The 21,019-nt window shown below is 42.4% G+C and overlaps 2 protein-coding genes across 5 annotated transcripts in view; one reads left to right on the top strand and one right to left on the bottom strand.

Annotated features, from left to right (window-relative positions):
• Positions 1-1,569: 1,569 nt before the first annotated feature.
• Pex13 (peroxisomal biogenesis factor 13) lies at positions 1,570-20,025 on the bottom strand. The gene is made up of 4 exons (XM_021626600.2): positions 19,866-20,025; positions 8,638-9,332; positions 3,276-3,401; positions 1,570-2,314 (listed from the first exon to the last, which is right to left on the bottom strand). Exons 1-4 carry the CDS (start codon positions 19,955-19,957, stop codon positions 2,016-2,018), a joined length of 1,212 nt encoding a protein of 403 aa, XP_021482275.1. The 5' UTR covers positions 19,958-20,025; the 3' UTR covers positions 1,570-2,015.
• Positions 20,026-20,055: 30 nt separating this feature from the next.
• The window catches only part of Pus10 (pseudouridine synthase 10), a 54,028-nt gene continuing 53,064 nt past the window's right edge, over positions 20,056-21,019 (top strand). Inside the window, exon 1 of one of the 4 annotated variants that reach the window (XM_060365145.1) lies at positions 20,056-20,433. The gene's annotated coding sequence lies outside the window, so the exon portion shown is untranslated. Of the gene's footprint in view, positions 20,569-21,019 lie in introns of all 4 variants that reach the window. The other 3 variants (XM_060365144.1, XM_060365142.1, XM_021626594.2) reach the window with 3 other exon arrangements.

The raw sequence follows: 21,019 nt of genomic DNA, 5'->3' as shown, positions 1-21,019 counted from the left end.
AAAATAAAGAGCAGCTGTACTCAGGTAAATGAGTAACCGTAATTGGCCAAGTACTGAACAGATGTTAGAGCACGCGAATGCACTTACAGCCCTCCTAACTTTTCCTTTCTGAGCTGACAAAATACACGGAAACCTTTTGAGGCCTATTTTCTTACCGTCTCTTCTAATTTATTTAATGACAAATGTAGCTCCCTGTGAACATCACTACTTAATGAAGCTGCTAAAATGATAACATTGACGCTATGACCAGTCCATTCATCTTCTTTAAAAATTACTCTGAAGTATGAGTGATTAAAAAAAAAAAGGCTACAAAATTTTCTAATCCTACAATTGATTTTCTAAGATTTTAATAAACAATGGACACAAATAGTTATCAGGTTAATACTGTGATCTAGCATAGTCAGCCAAATAGTAAAGACCCTAAAAAATAGTTGTCATTTATTTGTCTAAGCTATTTTTCCTATACAGCTGCAATTAGTTACAAATCCTATTTTAAAGCTCATCTTCTAAAACAAACAACTCCCCCCAAAACAAACCTAAACAGTGCTGACTCAACATTTCATTTCTACTTACTAGTATTTAATCTAGATGTCAAGAGTAACATTTAGACATGGGAACAGTTTAGACATCTCAAGTCTGAAGTTAGTATTTGTCAAAAACTTTGTTTTGGGAGCTAGGGATATCTCAGTGCTAGAATATTTAACTCACTTTCTCAACTGGAAGACTAGCCCCGAATGTTAGAAAATAGGCCTATGATAAAGAAGCACTGTAAGTGTTCATCTCTATCTTAAGATGAAAGGCTATATTACTTATTCTGTTGTCACTGCAAAAAAGGGCTTCCCAAGAAGTCTTTAGTGCTCTGTTCCAAGTACATCTTGGGTTTGATGTGGCTTAGTACAAACTGCTCTACAGTTACTCATTTGATAAACATATCTGTATGAAAGATACACAGCTAAATCACTTTTTTTCGAAACATGTTTTTTTAGCAGTCTCTATAAATGACCTTGTGTGTACTTCTGACAGTATTAATCTGTAGTCTATTCACAGCAAGTGTATGAACCTTCCAATTCTACGGGGAAACGGTGTACTGAAACACATAAAATTCACTATTAAGAAAAAAAAGTCAAATACTATACTTGAAATAGCAAGTGAGTTATAGTTTCAGTAGTGAAAACTAAATCTAAAAGAAATCATTCCAATGTGACACATTTTCAATGTTTAAAGTAGACCCTGATTATAGAATTTAGAAAAGTAATTGTCTTATATAGAAGCAGAAAATTCAGGAGGATTAAAAATCATCACTGTGAGAACTAATTATATCATTAAATGCAATCGTAAAGGACTTACATCTTAGCTGGAGGACAAGAATGAAAAATCTATATATTCTGATTTACTCAGGATGAAAACTAGTTATACTGTAGAGATTAAGAACTCATCTAAAACGTCTCCTTCATAGTGCTTCCACTGACCTTTTAACAATACATTTTCATAAATATAATAAAAGATAATAGTATCGACTGTTTGCAGGTAAAAACATCACTTAAAGTAAATTCAACACTGGACATAATATAGATCAGAAAATTTTTATTTAGTTTACTTAAAAGGTTATAAAAATTTAGCCTTTTTGCCTGTTCTTATAAGTAGATGTTACCACTCAAGTTTTGAAGACTTCAAGCCAATTAACTCAGAACTTTAAAAAGCATTAATGATCCCTTCTGAGGCAACTCGTGTATTCTATTCATAAAATTTACTGTTCCATAAGCCTAGGGATTTAGATAAGATGAAACTGACAACAATCTCCATAATCTTAGAACCTGGGTGAAACAAAAGTCCTCATGGTCCAATAAATGGTCACCTGTAGCCCGATCACTAGGCTAACACACTGTGTGAAATAACTGCTGGCAGCAAAACGCCTGGGACAGCCACGAGCAAATGCTTTCATTCAACTGCAAATTAATTTCTCTGTAAGAAATAATTGTAAAAAGTACTCTAGAATATTGTTCACCTGCATGACATCAAAGGTCTTGCTTGTCTCCATTTTTCCCTGTAGAATCAGATGCACCTGAAACTTTATTAGTTTCAACAAAAACGGATTCAAAGGCAGCTTCCTGTTCATCCAAAGAATCGGCTGTAGTGATTCCTTTAACTAATGCTGGGTTGGTAAAAGCCTGTTGCTGCTTGGCCACCGTACTCGATTCTATTGTTTTTCTGCCTCTTCTTCTACCAAGAATTTTGACGTAATTTGCAGGTATAAGTCCTGTTGTTTGACCATCAAGACTAGCCAGAAGCCAGCCACGCACTTTGGGTTGTTGTTCTGAAGAAGAAAGAGAGCTTTGTAACTACACGTCAGAGTCCAGCAGAATATCAATGATAACGTATGCTCAGCATAATCAGAGCCTCACAGTGAAGCATGTAAACAAGGAGGATGTGCGCACACAGGCAAAAGCACACGTAACCACTCTACATCCACTTTTCTTTTAGATCAAGAGATGGAATCTCACAGTTGCCCAAGTTGGCAATCTTCCTGCTTTAGTCTCCTAAGTAGCAGGGAGTATAGTTATGTGCCTAGCTTCAGTTCCATTCTTAAATTTATAATAAAGTAATAATATATAATAAATAGTAAAAATACTGTAAGTACTCAGGAGGATGAGGCAGGGGAATGACAGGTTTGAGGCAGCCAAGATTCAGACTTTGCTTGAAACAAACAAATCAACACACACCCATCACTGTCTTTCAGATTTTAAATGAGAATCTGAGAAGTTAATACTTCACTTAACTATCTCATACTGGACAGGGATTAGCAGAGTTTGGAACTCAGGTGTTGTGAGTTTACAAGAGACTACGAGCGCAGTATTGTTGGAACATCACTATGGGGTCTTCCCTCTGACTTTACTGTTTTGGCACAGGGACTCACCTGCACAATAGTAGGAGGGGGACTAACTGGGAAGAGCAAGGGGGGTCAGCAGGAGTAGGAGGGGACAAGAGGCTAAAGGGGACTGTGGAGGCTAACACTGTGATCCTAGTACTTGGAAAACTGAAGGAGGAAGACTACATGAGCTTGAAGGCAGCCTGGGCTACACATGATGAGACCCTGTCTCAATATCTTCCCTGAAAAAGAAAAAAAAAATCAACCAAAACACAAACACAAAACCAGAAAAAGGCAAAACTCTAGCAACCATTTGCAAGTTAACCAGTGCGTAAGGTCCTTTGTTTCAAATACTACCTTACAAGTATTAAAAATTCAAGATAATTGTAACTTATTTGTGATTTGTTACCTTTGAGGGCTAAATTTAGCATATCACCAGCACGGAAAGAAATTTCTTCATCAGACACGGCAGCAAAATCATATTCCGCTCTAGCAACTACATGGTCATCCTCACCACTTGCCCAGTTGATGTTGTCTGTAAACAAGATTAAAGTTAGGTTAATCAAGTTTGCAAATACAGGTATTCATTGGCCATAGCTTGTCAGCTGCATACATCATTCGCCAAGTGGACAGGTCTCCCTTCCTAAGTAAACTCCACAGAGAACACTGAGCTAACTAGGCAATATGTTTACTATCACATTCTTACAAACTTTTCGCTTTTCTTAAACTCTCAGTCAGAGGTTGACTTTTTTTTTTTTTTTTAACTTTATTTGACCCTATAGAGGGTCAGCAGCATACATTTTAGATCTTGAAGGTGGGGAGAAAAAGTTTCCTGGATATTATATGACTTTATATAAAAAGAATATAAGTTTCTTGTTTTTTTTTGGACAAAATTCAAAATAGGTTTTTGTTTTTTTTTTTTAATTGTTAGTACATGTCTGTCAGGAAGAAAGGAACATCTGGGTGGGTGAGGCTAAGATTTCATTTATTTCGGGCCCAACTGCAAATATTCGTTTGTGAATGCTAACTGGTAGAAAGATCTGAGGTGAAATTCATGGGCATCCAAGTCTGGTGAGCATGTCCATTACTTGGGAGAGTAGCAGACTGGAGTATAATTCTGTCTGAGTCTCTTGAACGGGCTGTGCACAGGTAAACGAACTACTGCTGCCTCACTTCCACACGACAAGTGGGAGCTCTTCAACTCCACGTTAGAGAGCTTCGGAAATACGGACATTTCCTTTGCATGTGCAATCTACAAACTGCTTCTCGCATTCAGTTTGAACTTGGAGACCTGTATCGGAGTAGAAATCTCACTTATTTTAACATTTTTAGCATGTCACAGTAATCCCACACAATAATGGATTCATTATGAATATAATGCATTTGGTCATGCTTACCCTTAACCTCTTGTCCCCTGTAACCCGACTGACCCCTTCTTCTTCCCTACTAATCTGTCTTCTTCTTTCAATATGTACATGAGACTGTCAGCTATTAAAACAGAGCAAGACAAGGTAAGGAGCTACAGCTTTATTAAAAATCCTTTTAAAAGAGTTGTTAGTATGTATGTGGATCTGTCTGTGTCTGTGTGCTACACATCTGTGATGGCAGAAGAGATTCCCTGCGAGCCACCCAATGCAGATGCTGGGGAGTGAATTCAGTCTCTGGAAGAACAGCAAGTGCTCCTAACTGCTGGAGCACCTCTCCAGTCCCCACTCCAACACCTGACACAATTTAATGTAAGTGACAACAGTTGTATCATAAGAGTAAATGAAAGTTTACCTTTGAAACTAGTGGTTCAATAATATCTAATAAGTATGTTCCGCTGCTGAGTAAAACAATAATCATAGACTTACAAAACTCGCTTTTGAAAGATCTGTAAATTCTGTTTAACTAAACCTTCAGCTGCAATACAGCTTAGTAGGTTCTACTTCAGGCTGTAATAAATTAGTGCTTTCGATTTTAAAAATAATCATATTGTATAGTTATTCACAGTGGCACACTGTATCATTACCTCAAATTTACCATTGCCTCCTCAAGCAACTGAGAAGTATCAGCATCTATTGGGTTATCGGGAGCCAGAGAAAACTATTCAAATATCTGCCCCTTTGTCTTCTTTTGGGCATGGTAAGGTTTGACACCAGGTCCCTTGTACATGCTAAGCACATGCTCTGATGCCAACCTACAGCCATCACCCTTCGTTTGTCTTCAGCTGACAATGTCATTCGGAGAGTTAAGAAACTGTTCTCACTGACTGGCTAACAGTCTTGAAAAGACTAACTGTGGATAAATTTCTTTGGCTGTTGAAATAATTATTATCAATTCAGATTTCCTCCACTGGCTAGCAAATGAAACTTTGCTGTAGCTGTTACTTCCTTTCCTTTTCTTTTCGTTTTTTTTTTTTTTTTTTTTTAGGTGGGGTGGGGGGTGGGGAAGGAAATTTTTCTGTTAAGAGTTCCAGCTTAAATTTTTTACATGCTGATTTCTGTGACTACTATTCAGTCTGGTAGTTGTATTCATTTAACACAGCTATTGTAGCATTGCATAATGGACACAGTACTTTACCAAAACTCACTGTGCTGTGTCTTTAAAGTCTAACTGTAAAAGTCTACTCTTCCTTTTCAGCTGTGTGCTACATACAACCTCTTCATGAAATGCAGTGTGTGAGGAGAAGCACAGCACTAGCGCAGCATGCCTAAGGTCTAGGTGTAATTCCTAGCACCATCACTGCCGACCACAAAAAATACCGTCTTAGTGTTCTACTGCTCTAAGAGACACCAACTCTTAGAGACGAAAGCCCGTCACTGGGGCTGGCTTACGGTTTCACAAGTTCAGTCCATTACCCTCATGGCGGGGAGCATGGTGGCACACAGGCAGACATGGTAGCTTAGAGTTCTACACCCAGATTCACAGGCAGCAGGGAGACAGACTCCGGGTCAGGCCCGGGCCTCTGAAATCGCAGAGGCCACCCCCAGTTGTATGCTGCTTCAACACAAAACCAGCCACAGCAATGTGTATGGCTGTTTCAATAAAACGTCACAAACCTCTGAATTTCCTATGATCTTCATATGCCAAAATTCTCCTTTTTAAAATGTGTGTGGTCTATGTGTTTATCTAAGCGTGTGTGTGCATGCATGTGCGAGAGCTTGATGCTGCTATCTTCCTCTATCACTGCCTACCTTGTTTTTGATACACAGCTTCTTATGGATGGGCTCACACACTGGATAGGCTGGCTGGGATTAGATCCGGGGACTAAGCTGATTTCTGCCCCTCTCGGTGCTGGAGTCACACATGCGAGGCTCTTACATGTGAGCTGGGGAGCCAGACTCAAGCAAGTCCTCCTGTTTATACAGCAAGCACTTTACCAAGCCATCTCCCGGCCTTTCTTCTGATTTTAAAAATATTTTTTTCCTGATTACTGAAAAGCATAAACAATAGAGTTAACCTGCATGCCAACAGCAGCGGGAACTGTGCAGGGTTAGCACAGGCCTGTTTGTGCAAGTCTGCTCTAAGCAGCAGGGAACGGAGTTATAGGAACCAAATTTACTCAATTTTGCTTCTCATAAATCTCCTCAGATAAAAATATCCCCCTCTTTTTATCTGGTGCTCTGTGTCACGTTTTTCTCCTCTTTTCTATAAAAAGGCTTCATTACTTAATTCCTCCACCAAGCTCTAATCACTCCTTCCCTACCTACTCTTTTCTTCTCCTCCTTCTTCTTTATTGAGACCGGATCTTTGTAGCTCTGGTGCGGAACTGAGTATGCCAAGCCGGCCTCTGCAGCAGCCCCCTGCCTCTGGCTCGTGGCAGTGAGATTATGCGGCATGCTCACCACCAGGTCTTTGGTCTAAAACACCATGAGCTCTGACTTCCTTTTATTTTTAATTTTTGTTGAGCAGGATTTTAATATATATCCTGGCTGACCTCAAGAGCTACATATATCTGCCCACCTCTATGTCCAGAGGGCTGGGCTTAAAGGTGTGTGCCACCAAAGCTCCCAGAGACCTAATTTCTTAAGAGACAAAGCAGGGCTAAGACTGCAGTTCTGTGGAAGACTGCTGTCAGTATGCGAGGCCTCAGCTCAGCCTACATGTACAGAGAGCCAAGAAAGGCTACAAAGCAACCTGCAGAACTTGGTCCTCTCCTCTCACCATGCAGCCAGACTCAAGGGGTCAACAGCAGGCTGTCAAGCTTGGAGGCAAGTGCTTTTACCTAATGAGCACCTGAAAGGACACCCCCACCGCCATTTAAAGTCAGCCTGAGCTACAGAATAAGAATTGCCCCTACCCCAACACCCTTCTCAAACATCCTGACTACTACAACATGGGTTCAACATCAGCCCAGCCACTGCCTTCTCCCTCCTCACTTCCTGCTGCTCTCACCTGCCACGGCCACATGCCTGCTGCTTACTCAATACATCAGCTTTGGTAGCTTTTTACTACCGTAGGGACAGAGCTCTTACTGCTACTCAAATACCTTTGAAGTTTCAGTGTTTCAAACTCTTCTCCAGCAGCCTGGAGGGCTTCAGTCACCTCTCTCAGGAAGCAGTCCTCGGTTATTTATAGCACTATAACCCTTCCACCCTTTTCTTTCCTCTGGGACTCCCTAATATCCTTCCTCCTTATCTTTTCTTTCCTCTGGGACTCCCTAATATCCTTCCTCCTTATCTTTTCTTTCCTACGGGACTTTAACTCGTTTAAGAGCATATGTCATTGGATTCCTTCTGGCCACATCTAATCAGCATCTGAACCCACTGTATTTGTCTTGCTTCTCATACACCCCGATTCAGGTCTTTCTTTCATTAAGTCTGGCTAAACTCCTCAAATTAGAGGTATTAAGCTTTTTTTTTTTTTTTTAAATGTGCAAAACAGGTTACTAGATACTGAACATAACCTATCTGGCCCTTTATGAAACTCACCGTTATTTAACTGCAATTTGCTTCAATCTGGATCAATCTCAAACACTTTGGACAAGCTGTTACTGTGCCCTCTCTCTCTCATATGCTGGGCATCAGAAGTAGGGCCTTTCATAGACATGGTAAATAAGCAAGCACCTTATCAATGATTTACACCTCCAATCCCCAATCTGAACTCTTTAGAAAACTATTGATGTTAAAAATGCTTCACACAAAACTACCTTACTAAGTGAAAATTAAGTTTCATAACAGCAATTAAGATCTTTCTCTCACTATTAGCTTTCAATCTAATCCTCACTACCATTTATTCTACGTACAAAGACAACTGGCATGATGCTTCTTTCTTCCTTTTAGTTCTTTTTGGTGGTACTAGGCTACATACACACCCGTGAGCTACATCCCTTACAGCTATCAGAAGCCAACTCAGACGCCATTTCTTCCTAGCTAATATGGCCAAAAATGGTGGCTTCAGTCTTCTTTACCAGCTGACAGCTATGAGTTTAACTGATTTGCTTTTGGTGCCACCTTATTAGAATTGCCTGTGTATTGTCGTAATGACTCTCTTTCAAGAAAACTTTAGAAAAACACAGATTGTGCTCTTTGGATCTCTATATATTCCCACAGCACCAAGTTCAGTACTTTGCAGATGAGTTGGGTTAATGTGTACTATTGAACTGAATAAATTAACGGCAACCCTGTCTTTGTTACATAGATATTCCCTTCTAGTTTTGAAACTCTTAACTCAAAGTATAATTGTATTAAAATAGCAAATGCAAGTGAATACAAGGGATGCTAATTTAACAAATCTATTCTGGAAGTTTGTACTGTTACATGGTTTAGAAACAGTTTAATTATTCTTACCTGTTACCTCGTCACTGTGTGTAGACAGAAGTTTCCAGATGAGATAAGGGCCACCGAGGATGACAGCAAAGAACAGGAATATTGGCCAAGATTTTGCTGAGTTAGCAGCTTGGTCCTCAGCACCAAGGCAGGCCACAGTTCCTTCACTTTCTGCCCACAGGTCCTCGTTCTCAGAGCCTCTTCTTAAGCCCATCATCCACTGTAACCGTCTATAAAGATATCTTATAGTCCTAACTAATGCAAAAGCTGAAAAAACCTTTGTGAAGTGTATTTTTAACCGGGAAAAGTGATTTGCTACATCCAGCACAGCCCTGAAACTGTTATAGACGGCTGAGAAGGTAGCATCCATCATCATGCTGACAGAGGCAAATGCATGCACAATGCTCTCAATGGACTGAAATGCACCTCTACTGCTTTCTTCAGCTTGCTGAACAAATCTACTGGGCGGAAGGTCATCTACCCGGAGGCGGTTAAAGCCCAGACCATTATATCCGTAACTGTAAGGGCTATAGCTTCCATAAAATGAATTTCCGTAGGCTCCGTATCCAGAAGAAAATGAACTGTAGGCAGGTCTAAAAGTGTTCACAGCGCTGCTCCCCGTCTGCTGGGCCGGCCTGGGAAGAATTGGTGGTGGCACTCTGGTAAGTGCCGGCTGCCCGGGTCTCGTCAATAGAGTAGGGCCCAAATCGGCTGATCTAAACACAAAACAAATGCGAATTACTTACGCACCTCTTGTCCAATAAGTTTTAACTATGGCTACTGTATTTTGCTTTAGATTTCCATTTCTCTTTAATTATATATAACTTGCTGTGAAAATTCCTTTTCTTAAAAAAACTTTTTTAAATAAAAAAACTGTCTTTAATATATTGAGCTTAATGACTTCAAAAATCTGTATGGAAGGTGCTGGAGAGATGGCTCAGTGGTTAAGAACACTGGCTGCTTGTCCAGAAGTCCTGGGTTTGGTTTCCATCCAAAACCCACATGGCAGCTCACAACCATTTATAACTCCAGTAACTGGAGTTCCAGGGGCTGAAACCCCTCTTCTGACCTCCGTAGCTCTAGGCTTCAGGGCTTTTCTCTTGTGTCATGCTGAAGAACATCTAGTATCCAGAGCATATTTCTTGCTTTCTATTACTACCAGCACAATAAAGATGACTACACAAGTCTAAGACAGAAGGACAAAAGATATGTTCTCAATGCTGTGTTTACTTTCTTCCACTCAATTTTTTCTTTCGAAAATTTTCAAACGGGAAAAAAAAAAACCTTGGCAGAATATATATGCGTAGTTTTTATGTAGCTTCAACAACTACCATGATCTTACCATATTTACTTTTTCTCTCACTTGGGCCCATAAATTCATGAAACATCTAAAATTAACTTCTAAATATATTACCCCTAAAAACCTCAGAATGCATTTCCTAAGAAAAAACATTTCAGACAAAATCATGGCACTGGCCCATCACTAAAAGCTAAACAATTTCATACAATCAATAATTCAATTAATATTAAAAACTAACCTATTTCCCAGAAATGTTTTAATAAGTGGCTCTGAATTAAAATTCAGTTACCATTAGTTCACTCATTTAATATAAAATTCCATTTTTAAATATTCCCAATTGTACTATCATTATATTTCATTTTGCAACACTTTCATTACTCCTAAACTCACAGGAAGGGCAATGAGAATGAGGATAAATATAACAAAGCATAGTGACCCATGAAAGCACCACAGTAGCGCCCACTGCTGGCCGTGCTGTCAGTTTTAAATGCCCTGTATGCACCAGGGCCGCCGGTTCCTCTCTCCCTCTAACCTTTGGTGCACAGATTACTGTGTGTCTACAGCCTGTCTAGTCCCAACACTTCCTGTGTGGCTGGTTCCAGCTGGCGAAGCATTCTGTCTTTAAAGCATCTATGAAGCATACCAATACGTAATCAATACTCCTATCAGTAATACAGAGATTTAGCTTCCTGTGGGCTTCAGACTACTTTGTTTGAGACAGCCCATCGGGCCCTATAACTCACGGCGCAGCTGGCCTTGCCAGCACGTGCCACCATGCCTGTCTTTCAAGCCATACTCTCTCAAGCCATTAGCACATGTACTTGCTTTATGTGCATTTCTATCAAAGATATAGTTACTGTATTAATAACTCATGGCCATCAACACACTAACTCTTGCTTGCACAAATCTAATACGTGCACTTTTCCTTTAGTAAGCTTCACAGCCACCTTGCGCTTGGGAACATTAGACAGATCTCTACTTGGGAGCCATTTTAAACAGTGAAGTCATTTGTTACTGTGAAAAACCCAGAACCAAACAGCCTATTAACACAGACTGTCTTGGGACTAGGTAGTCTAGGCTGGCTTCAAACTCACGAGTCCTATGCTTCGGTCTCCCAACTGCTTAAATTACAGGTACATGTTTAACTTTTTAACCTCAACTTGTCACCTGGTGTCAGGGGTAAATTTATTTATTTTATTGCACTGATGTCTTTGTCTGCATGCACGTTTGTGTGAGGGTGTTAGATCTTGGAGTTATAGACAGTTGTGAGCTGCCAGGTGGGTGCTGAGAATTCAACACAGGTCCTCTAGAAGAACAGTCAGTGCTCTTAACTGCTGAGCCATCTCTCCAGCCCCAGATGTCAAATTTTTTACCTGCGGCATTATGTCAGTACTGAAGAAGTTTCAGATTTTGGAACAATTATTACCGTTCAGAGCCAAAGTATGTTTATTCCTATACATATCAGTTAAGGGACAGTTGGGCTGTCTCCATGGCTGTTTTGGGTAATGCCACTAACGGAGACTTTAAGATTTACATAGACGCTTTTGTATCTCTTGGGTCTATTCCTGTAGCGAACTGCTGTGAATGTTGCATTTAGCCTTTGCAGGAGCCGCCAGACTAGCTTCCAGAGCAACCACTCTGCGCATATTCCAGCAGGGTCTGAAGGTGCTCTGCCCGCACGTGGGCCTGCAGGCCAGAGGGGCACCACATCTCAGTAGAGATGGTCGGGAGCCACCATGTGGGTGCTGGGAACTGAACTCGGGTCCTTTGCAAGAACAGCCAGCGTTCTTAACCTCTGAGCCTCTCTCCAGCCCCATTCCCACATTCTTGTTAATAGCATTTTTAAAATAGTCAACCTAATGGCTAAGGGGTTACATCTCACTGCGGTTCTTTTTTCGTTGTTGTTTTGTTTTGAGACAGGGTCCCCTGTAGCCCAGGCTGGCCTCAAACTTGTTACAAAACCAAGGATGACTTTGACTTCTCATCCCCTTGCTTCCACCTAAACGCTGAGATTAAGGGCATGCGCCACCTCCTCTGACTTTACTATGGCTCTCACTGGCATTGCTCTGAAGAACAATAAAAAGAATATCTTCTTATATCCTTACAATCTTACTAGAAGAAGCAGCTTCATACTTTTCTCACTCAAGTTTTTTATTTCCTTGTGTGTGTATAGAGGTCGGAGGACAGCATGTGGGCCTAATGTTTTTCCTTTCTTCCATGTGGACCGCAGGATGCAGCTCAAGTCATCAGGCTTGCTAACAGACATTTTTACCAACTAACCTACCTCACCGGCTTACTTTCTTCACAATTGAATGAGCTTTTTATCACTGTCTTTTCAGTATTTGTCTTTACTATTGAGTTGGAAGAGTCAAAATGTCTTATGCATTCAGCACCCGTGGAGGATAGAAGAGGGTGTTGTACCCTTAAAACTGGAGCTATTCTCTAACTAGACACGACTCCTGGTGGAGGGAGGGGAACACCAACCCAAACACAAAAACTTCAACCTAAAATTTACCCTGCCTATAAGATGTGCAGGAACAAAAATAAAGCAGCGATTGAGGGAATGTCCACCGACTGCCTGGCCCAACCTGAGCCCCACCCCATGGGAGACAGTAACCCCTGACACAATTAACAATACTCCGCTATGCTTGCAGACGGGAGTCTAGCATAGCTGTGCTCTGAGTGGCTCCGCCCAGCAGAGGGTGGACACAGAAGCAGAGACCCATAAGCAAACACTGGGGGAAGCACAGGGAGTCTGTAGAAGAGCTGGGAAAAGGGCCCAGAGGAGACAGGAGCGCCACAAGAAAACCAACAGAGCCAACTAACCAGGGCCCAGGGGACCTGTGGAGACTGAAGCACCAAGGACCATGTATGGACTGGACCTAGGCCCCCTACACAGATGTGGCCAATGGCAGCTCAGTCCTCATATAGGTTCCCTAGTAAGGGGAATAGGGACTCTGACTCTGTCATGTACTCTGTCACCTGCTTTTCAATTACTTTTTCCTAGTGGGGCTATGTCACCATGCTACAGGGGAAGAGGATGAGCTCAGTCCTGATGTGACTTGATATGATGGGGTGGATGGGTGAGTGAGGGCTCCCCTTCTCTGAGAAGTAGGGAAGGGAGATAGGGAAAACAGGGAGGGAAATCGGGACAGAATGGAGAGGAGGGAGGGGTCTACAACCAGGATGTAAAATAAATAAATAAAAATTAAAACAAACAAACAAACCATTTATTTTTACTTTATGTGGATAAATGCTTGTCTGCATGTATGTATGTGTATCATGCATTCAGTACCTGTGAAGGCCAGAAGAGGGCATTGGATCCCTTGAAACTAGAGTTACAGTGGTGTTACCCAGAGCTGCCATATGGGTGCTGGGCACCAAGCCTGGGTCCTCTGCAAAAGCAGCTCCCTTAAAACGTCTTTTAAAACTGGTCTTTGAGTAAAAAATTTAATTAGTTTATACATCAAAATTGACTTTTTCTTCCTAGTATATTCATTCTAAAGTAGGACAATCAGGGCTAGCAAGATAGCTCAGTGCAAAAACAAACAACCAAACAAAAAAACCAACCAACCAACCAACCAAACAAACAAAACAACAACGTTGCCTTGCAGGTCTGATGATATCAGTTTGGTCCCTAGAACCACAGTGTTTTTGGAAAAGAAAAGTAACTCCCAAAAGTAGTATTCTGATCTCCACATACACACAGCTTGGTTGCATGTTCCCTCACTCACACACGATCCTTGTTTATATCAAGTGTTTCATGTCTAATTTCAAAATTGTAATATCTGAAGCCAGGATAAAGCTTTAACTTAACACTATAAACAAGTTACTAGAACTCTTACTTAAAAATAAAAAGGAAACAAAACCCGGAAAGGGCCAACTAGCCAACAGCGCTCAGGCTCTCACAAAGCCGTCTGCTCCAGAGTAAAACACTGGAGAAAAGCTGGTATACTTAGATTTGATACGAGACAGATAAACTTAGGGAGCAAAACACAAACAAAACCACTGTGATGAAGGCTGACGCCACAGACCCACCGACTTCTGTGCTACAAGTCGCAGCGGGAGCAGGAAACTAGAAATAATAAAAACGAAGTGTCCTACTTAAAAGAGAAGTTACTTAAGTGAAGTGTCCTACTTAAGTGAAGTGAGGGTAAAGCTCAGGTTTTTAGCGTACTACAAAATTTGCGGTCAGCTGTGTTTTTTGTTTATTTGTTTTTTAAAGAAAGTTACAAACCTTCACAAAACAACACAGGCTACTGCCATTATTCCTGGTTGCCTTCCAGAATTAGACAGTAAAATCCTGTTGCTAAAGAGCAGCATACTTTGGTTTCAGAATATGCAGACATCAAGCTGGAACTGACTTGGGAACTCCCTCCCTGCTGCTGGCTTCTGTGCCAGGTTCCACACAGGCCACTGGGGAGAAAACCCAGCAGTGGTGTTACCCAGCAGCGAACCTCGCACACTACACTAACCGGCCAGGCAAGATGCACCAATGCTGAAACAATGGCAAAGAGTAACCAGTCACTCTGGACTGGATTTGAGGCCTGCTCCACAGGAAGGAATTCAGGTCTGGTACTATAAATCTGGTCAAACTCCCATGACTAGTCAGTCAAAGGCCCTGGGGAGTGACAGGGGCGGAAGATGGACACAGATGACAACACAAACCCGAGACTGTTGGTTGGCTACATGGACATGTTATAAACTACCTTCTAAACATTTGTGTCTACACACAGGGCTATCCTCAGCCTTGGCCAGAGACAGTTCAGCTTGTCTCTGCAATTGAGAGCAGAGACTCCTACCTGGTCAAAGTGAGAAGAAGTGACTACTGATTGCTTAGTCCTACATGGGGCATCTCTATCAACCCTTGCTCTACAAACTTAGGAAACACTGGGAAAGAGGAGGCGGAAAAACTGTGGCACCAAGGCTGGGTAGGCGTGCCATGAAATGCTGTCTTCTGGCCATGCCATGGCCATCACAAACCATGGCCACCGCACAAAACCCGCACAAGAGCAAGCCAACAACACCATAACCCAACATTCCAATAGGTTACAAAGAAGACGTGGTGAGAAACTGGGGGTGGGCATGCTGGGGAGTATGAGGTGTGTGATGATCAAGATGCACTGTTTATATTTATTCCTAACTTTATAAAAGCCACAAACATGAAGATAAAAAAAGAAAAACCAAACACCAGGTTAACTAAAAATCAGTAATAAAAATTTAGAGAAAAAATAATTTAATGGCCCAATGCAAAGTAGATATTGAAAATGATCAGTGATATTATCTATCTTTTTAAAAGTCAAATGAAAGTCAAATGAAAGTCAAATGAAAGGTGGTACACACCTTTGATATTAGCACTTGGGAAGCAGAGACTGGTGCATCTCTGTGAGTTTGAGGCTAGCCAGGATGACATAGCAAGTTCCAGGCCCACCAAGGCCACATATTCATAAGACCTTGTCTCAAAGAAGCAAAACAAACAAATGAAATAAAAACATGTAAATGCCAAGAAATGTATTCGAAATCTTAAACTTGATGTCACAGCTTCAGGGAATACCTTTTAACACAAGAAGAAAATCAATTGTTATACACTGAGGAAAGTGGACCTAAGAATTACATGCCAAAGGTAGATTTCATAATCACACTAACTCTCCAACTAGAAGCAACTAACTGGTGGTGGGGTTCACAAATGAAAACTAGCTGGCTTAAAGCATCTGAGAAGAAGGTACTGAGAAATTTTAAAGTCAAGATCCAAGAAGAAGGAAGAGGAGGAGGAGAAAAAGGAGGAGGAGAAGGAGAAGGAGAAGGAGGAGGAGGAAGTGGAGGAGGGGGGGGGAATAATCCAGAGTCCAGTGTTTGTAGATGCATCTCTAGGGACAGCAGCAAATCCAGCAGTTGCTGGTTGCTGGTACAACTGCTCTGTGCTGTTTAACACAAGGCCTGGTGCGGGTTCAGATTGGGACCGTAAAGGACTACATGCTAGGAGTAAGGGAGGAAAGATGGAGAGAAAATATACTAGCCTGGTCTAAAAGACAAAAACAAAAACAAAACACGCTTCAAATCAACCCAATCCTTGACTGGAGTAAAGCAATACCAGATTGCTATTGCTCTAACAATTGTTGAAAATTCTCTGGAGGAAGATACAGTTCTCAAGTCTTGAATCATCTTAAATATCTATATATAAGGTTCAGCTCTCACTTTAAAAACAACTGGGCCTATAGATGACAAAATATGTTTTTTGTTTGTCTGTTTCCAATACAGGTTTCTCTGTGTAGCCTTGGCTGTCCTGGATTCGCTTTATAGACCAGATGACCTCAAACTCACAGAGATCCACCTGCCTCTGCCTCCCTGAGTGCTGGGATTACATAGTGGCGTGTGCCACAATGCCCAGCTTCAAAATATGCTTTCTTTTTTAAATAAATCTTTATTTTATGTGCATTAGTTTAAGGGTGTCAGATCGTTGGAATTGGGGTTACAGACAGCTGTGAGCTGCCACGTGGGTGCTGAGAACTGAACCCACGTCCTTTGAAAGAGCAGACAGCACTCTTAACCACTGAGCCATCTCTCCAGCCCCAAAATTATGTTTTTTAAAAAGAGCAACATCAGACAATACAAAGGGGTCTATATCTACATGGAAATCCAGAAAATGGAGATTTTAAACTTAAACTATGCTTAGCATATTTAAAATAAAAAGACAAGGATTTCTTGGCAAATCATAGAAGGCAAAAAAATCTGACTAAAAGGAAATTATAAACAAAACCAAGCCTTTTAATCTATGAACTTAATGACTTGTTTAATAGCATTCAGGGTACATATAGAAACAAAGGCCTAGGGCTGGGGAGATGGCTGAGGAGGCAAAGTCCTTGCTGTGTTGGTGCAGCTGAGTATGGATCCTCGGCTCTTATGTAAAACCTGGCATGGACACATGTTCCAGAGATGGGGAAACAGGTTTCTGGTTCTTCTGGGCCAGCAGTCTAGCCTGAAGGGCTAGCGCCAGGTTCAGTGAGAGACCCTGCCTCAAAAAAACAAGGTGAACGTACATGCACGAGAGAGCGCACTTCATCTTAGCTAGGTGGGGTTACCACGCCTGTAATCCGGTACTCGGGAGGCTGAGGCAAGAGAAGGCAAGAGGATCCTGAGTTTGAAGTCAACCTGGGTAATTTAGCAAGACTGCGTCAAACACACACACACACAGAACAAAATACTTTAAAAAGAGGGGGTATATAAAAAGCATACAAACAGAAGCAATGTTTTAAGAAAAAAAAAAAAGGCTGAAAAATTTCTGAAATTCATGAAAGGTACCAAAGTCAGACCTAAGTATTCCTATGACTTCCACTCAGAATCATACAAAGAAAAATGTATGGAGGCCTAAAATAGTTCACTGCTGAAAACAAACAAAAATTTCAAACAGTCAGAAAAACAGTGAATGCAGCAAGCGGGGGTGAGGGAAGAAATTCTTAAGCAAGAATAAGAGAAAGATGGCTGAAATTATCAAAAAGTTACCAAACAACAAAAAAGCCAGGAAAAAAACTAGGTCCCTTGATGTTAAGACAGATGATCTCTAGATTGCCAGGAAACAGTAGGTACGTTTACAAGTCAAAACATATTAGATAATGCTTCTTGTACTAGAAATTATTTCTGATTCTGATACAAGGTTTAATACAAAGGTTCTTAATCTTTGGGCTGTAACCCCTTTGGCAACCATCTCTCTCTAAAAATATTTACATTATGATCCCTAACAGTAGCAAAATTATATTTATGAGGTAACAATGAAAATAATTTTATAATTGGAGGTCACCAAAATATGAACTATTTTAGTAAGGTTGAGAACCACTGGTTTAAAGATGGGAGAGTGTCCAAACAATATTTAAAGGTATAACAGCTGTACTCCAACCAAGGACCAGTCAGGGAGATAACCTAGAAACCCTGCACAGATGTAGCCCATGGCAGCTCAGTCTCCAAGTCGGTGTCCCGTCTCTGACATGAACTCAGTGGCTGGCTCTTTGATCACCTCCCCCTGGGAGGGGGCAGCCTTACCAGGCCACAGAGAAAGACAATGAAGCCACTCCTGAATGGACCTGATAGGCTAAGGTGAGAGGAAAGGAGAAGAGGACCTTCCCTATCAGTGGACTGGGGGAGGGCTTCCACTGGGGGAGGAGAAGAGGGAGGGAGAGTAGGATTGGGAGGGGACTACAGCTGGGATACAAAGTGAATAAATTGTAATAAATAAAAAAATTTTTAAAAAGTTATAACAGTTGCAAAGACTTTGCTAAATTAAAGAAAAATACAGAACAAGGTGATTGCCTGTAAATCCCAACATTGGGAGTTCAAGGCCAGCGTGGGCTCCATTGCAAGACACTTGTCTGAGAAGACAAGAAAAGACAAACAGGCAGGCAGGCAGGCAGACAGAAAGACAGGAAGAAAGAAATGAATATATTCTTAAATACTTTGGGTACTGAATATTTTAGCTATGGATGGATAGAAAAAATACAGGTATATGTGTATAATTATGCTACAGAGGACCTAGATATCATATTAAAACTTTAAAGAGAAAACCATCTACCTATAAAGGAAAAAACGGAAAGTTTTCAATAGAAAAAAATTTCCTCAAAGCAAAATTTATCATAAAACAGATATAAAGACACAAGTATAATCTTTAAAAAGAATTCAATTTCGCATCGGAATATAAAGATCTTAAAATAAAACAGAATTGAGGACAGTATATTAAAGGAAAAAGCTAGGACTGGAGAGATGGCTCAGTGGTTAAGAGCACTGTCTGGGCTTCCAAAGGACAAGGGTTCAAGTCCCAGCATCCACATGGTGGCTCACAACTGTCTGTACCACCAATTCCAAGGGATCTGACACCTTCATGTTAATACACATAAAATTAAATAAATTATTTAAAAAGAAAGCATTAATTAAAAATGCAAGATAAGTTCAACATTAGTGGAATAACCCCATACATACATACACCCCCCCCCAAACAACAACCCAAAACAACAACCACAAAATCTAAGATAGAGAGGAGTTTGAGAGGAGTTTGGTGGGATAGCTATCAAAAGCAAAGAACGTACTACGTATCATTCTAATGAAAAATACCAGCACTTGGGCTGCTCAGTTTTAACATGGTAAATACAGTTTATCACTTTATCTATTAGTTACTGTGTCCAAGTGTCTTAGTACTTTAAAAGAAAATCAGATTTCCCAACAGCTCTAATAGAATGAGATTCTGACGCACCAGGAACACGTACAAATGTTCACTGGAATCACGTAGCCTTGATTAAGAGGTCTATTTACCCAAAAGAAAACACACAGGTTCGTGAAACTCTAATTGTTTTAAACTTTTAAAAGTGGCAGACCCGTTTGCTACTCATCTAAATCAAAGCAAACAAAAATTTTATAGGCCCTAGGCAGACGACAAATACAATCTTGTACACAGAGGCCAGCCACAGATTTAGAATTCTTGTTTTAGAAATCTTAACTCTCAACCCGAAACGTTCGCTAAGTTATGCTGGAAAAGAAAGCCAAGGGTATATAAGCTTGAGCTCCAGGTTGCGTAAAAGTGACCTTTGGGGCGTTCAACCAACTTCTGGAGAGGCTGTAAATAGCTTTTCCAGTGACTTTTGCTCCCTATCCTCGTCCGCGCAGGGCCGACGTCGCGCGGGGCGACAGACCCAAGCTCGAAGCTTTGAGGCGGGGTCAGGCGGTCGCGACCCCAGCGTCCCGCGAATGAAAACCGACAGGAGGCCGCCGCTCTTCTCTCAAGCCCCGGCACCCGCGGAGCCGCCGGGGTTGCACCGCCAGCGGCCGCCAGGCCCGGGGGAGACCCGCTCCGCGCTCGCCCCGGGCCCGCAGCGGGGAGGCGACGCCTCCCCCAGTAACGGCTACAACCGCCCCCGGGCAGATCCCCGCTCCGGCCGCCAGAGTCCCGGCACAAAGGCCGCACACTCACTGGAAAGTGGGCCCGGGGCCCGGGCCCGGGCCGGCCCCGGGTATTCGGCGGGTCTCCCAGGGCTTGGGGGGCGGCGGCGGCTGCGACGCCATCTCTCCGCCTGCTCCGCTCCGGCTCAGGGCTGCGACTGCTGCGGCTGGCCGAAGGGGCGCCTCGCTTGCCAGGCGCGACGGGCCGAGCGCCGAGCCCTCGCCCCGCCCACGCCCGACGTCGGCCCGGGCCTGGCGTCCAAGGAAGCTCAGACCCCAGCGAGCAAGGCAGCACCTAACTCATAGGAGGGGGAGGCGCGGGGGGAGGAGAGGGAGGAACGCTCCTTCTTTACCTTTCCCAGCTTGGGTTTCAAATTTGCGTAGGGGTTCATCGACCTTTCTAGCAGCAGCTACTATGTCTAGAGGCCGAGTCCCAGGAAGACTCCTTTGCCGGGTCGGGCTTCAGAGCCGGCGATAACGCCCCTCGCAGACCGGCGTTCCGGGGACTAGCAGGGGTGCGAGGCGGCCAGCCCGATGGCCCTACAGACCAGCCTGTGACCGGAGGGGGTGTGAGCTGCACGTCTTTCCTGAGAGGCCTGGTACTTTCGTTCGAAAGCTCTGGTTTCCTTGGGGAACGTAACTGTTACACGCAGTAGGTGCGCTGTCTTTAGTCTTCCCCGTTCCCACCCCGGGCCCAATAGGGTTAAATCTTGGCTCCAGCATCCTGGGAGAAGGTAAGACCAAGTAGGTCTGAGGTGAGGGGTTAGTAACTGGGTGCCGAAGAGGTGTGGCTGGAGTTCTTTCTGTTTGTTAGCCAGGTTAAGTGTGGGAAGGTCCTAGAGCCTAAAGCAAAGAGAGTTAAGGGCTTGTTGGGCCGGGTTCCCCTTACCTCTGCCCTGCCCCCATGCAGGACCAACCATGCCTGTGCATGTGGTAATGCATTTAGGAACGACCTTACTCCCCCTGCTCCCCCTTTAGTCTTTCTTACCTTTTCCATAAAGGTTTTTTGTTGTTGTTGTTGTTGTTTTGTTTTGTAATTGTAAAAAAAAAAAGTCCTTTCCCTTCATTTGATGAGACTGAGATAGTTATCTGGCACGTGGAGAAAGGAATCAAACGCTGCAGAGATTCTGACATCTGGCAGGGGCTTTTGTTGCAACTTTTCAGTTTTTTCTGTAAAAGAAACAA

Source organism: Meriones unguiculatus, chromosome 12 (genome assembly GCF_030254825.1).
Source record: "Meriones unguiculatus strain TT.TT164.6M chromosome 12, Bangor_MerUng_6.1, whole genome shotgun sequence".
NCBI lineage: Eukaryota > Metazoa > Chordata > Mammalia > Rodentia > Muridae > Meriones > Meriones unguiculatus.
Note: the sequence above shows the minus strand (reverse complement) of the source record. Positions and strands in the feature narration are given on the sequence as shown.

Coding starts and splice junctions, on each gene's coding strand:
- Pex13 (XM_021626600.2), bottom strand. CDS start 19,957: ATGGCGTCGCAGCCGCCGCCGCCCCCCAAGCCCTGGGAGACCCGCCGA. Junction 9,333..19,865: donor GGCCCCGGGCCCACTTTCCA/GTGAGTGTGCGG, acceptor TTTTGTGTTTAG/ATCAGCCGATTTGGGCCCTA. Junction 2,315..3,275: donor GCTAAATTTAGCCCTCAAAG/GTAACAAATCAC, acceptor TTTCTTCTTCAG/AACAACAACCCAAAGTGCGT.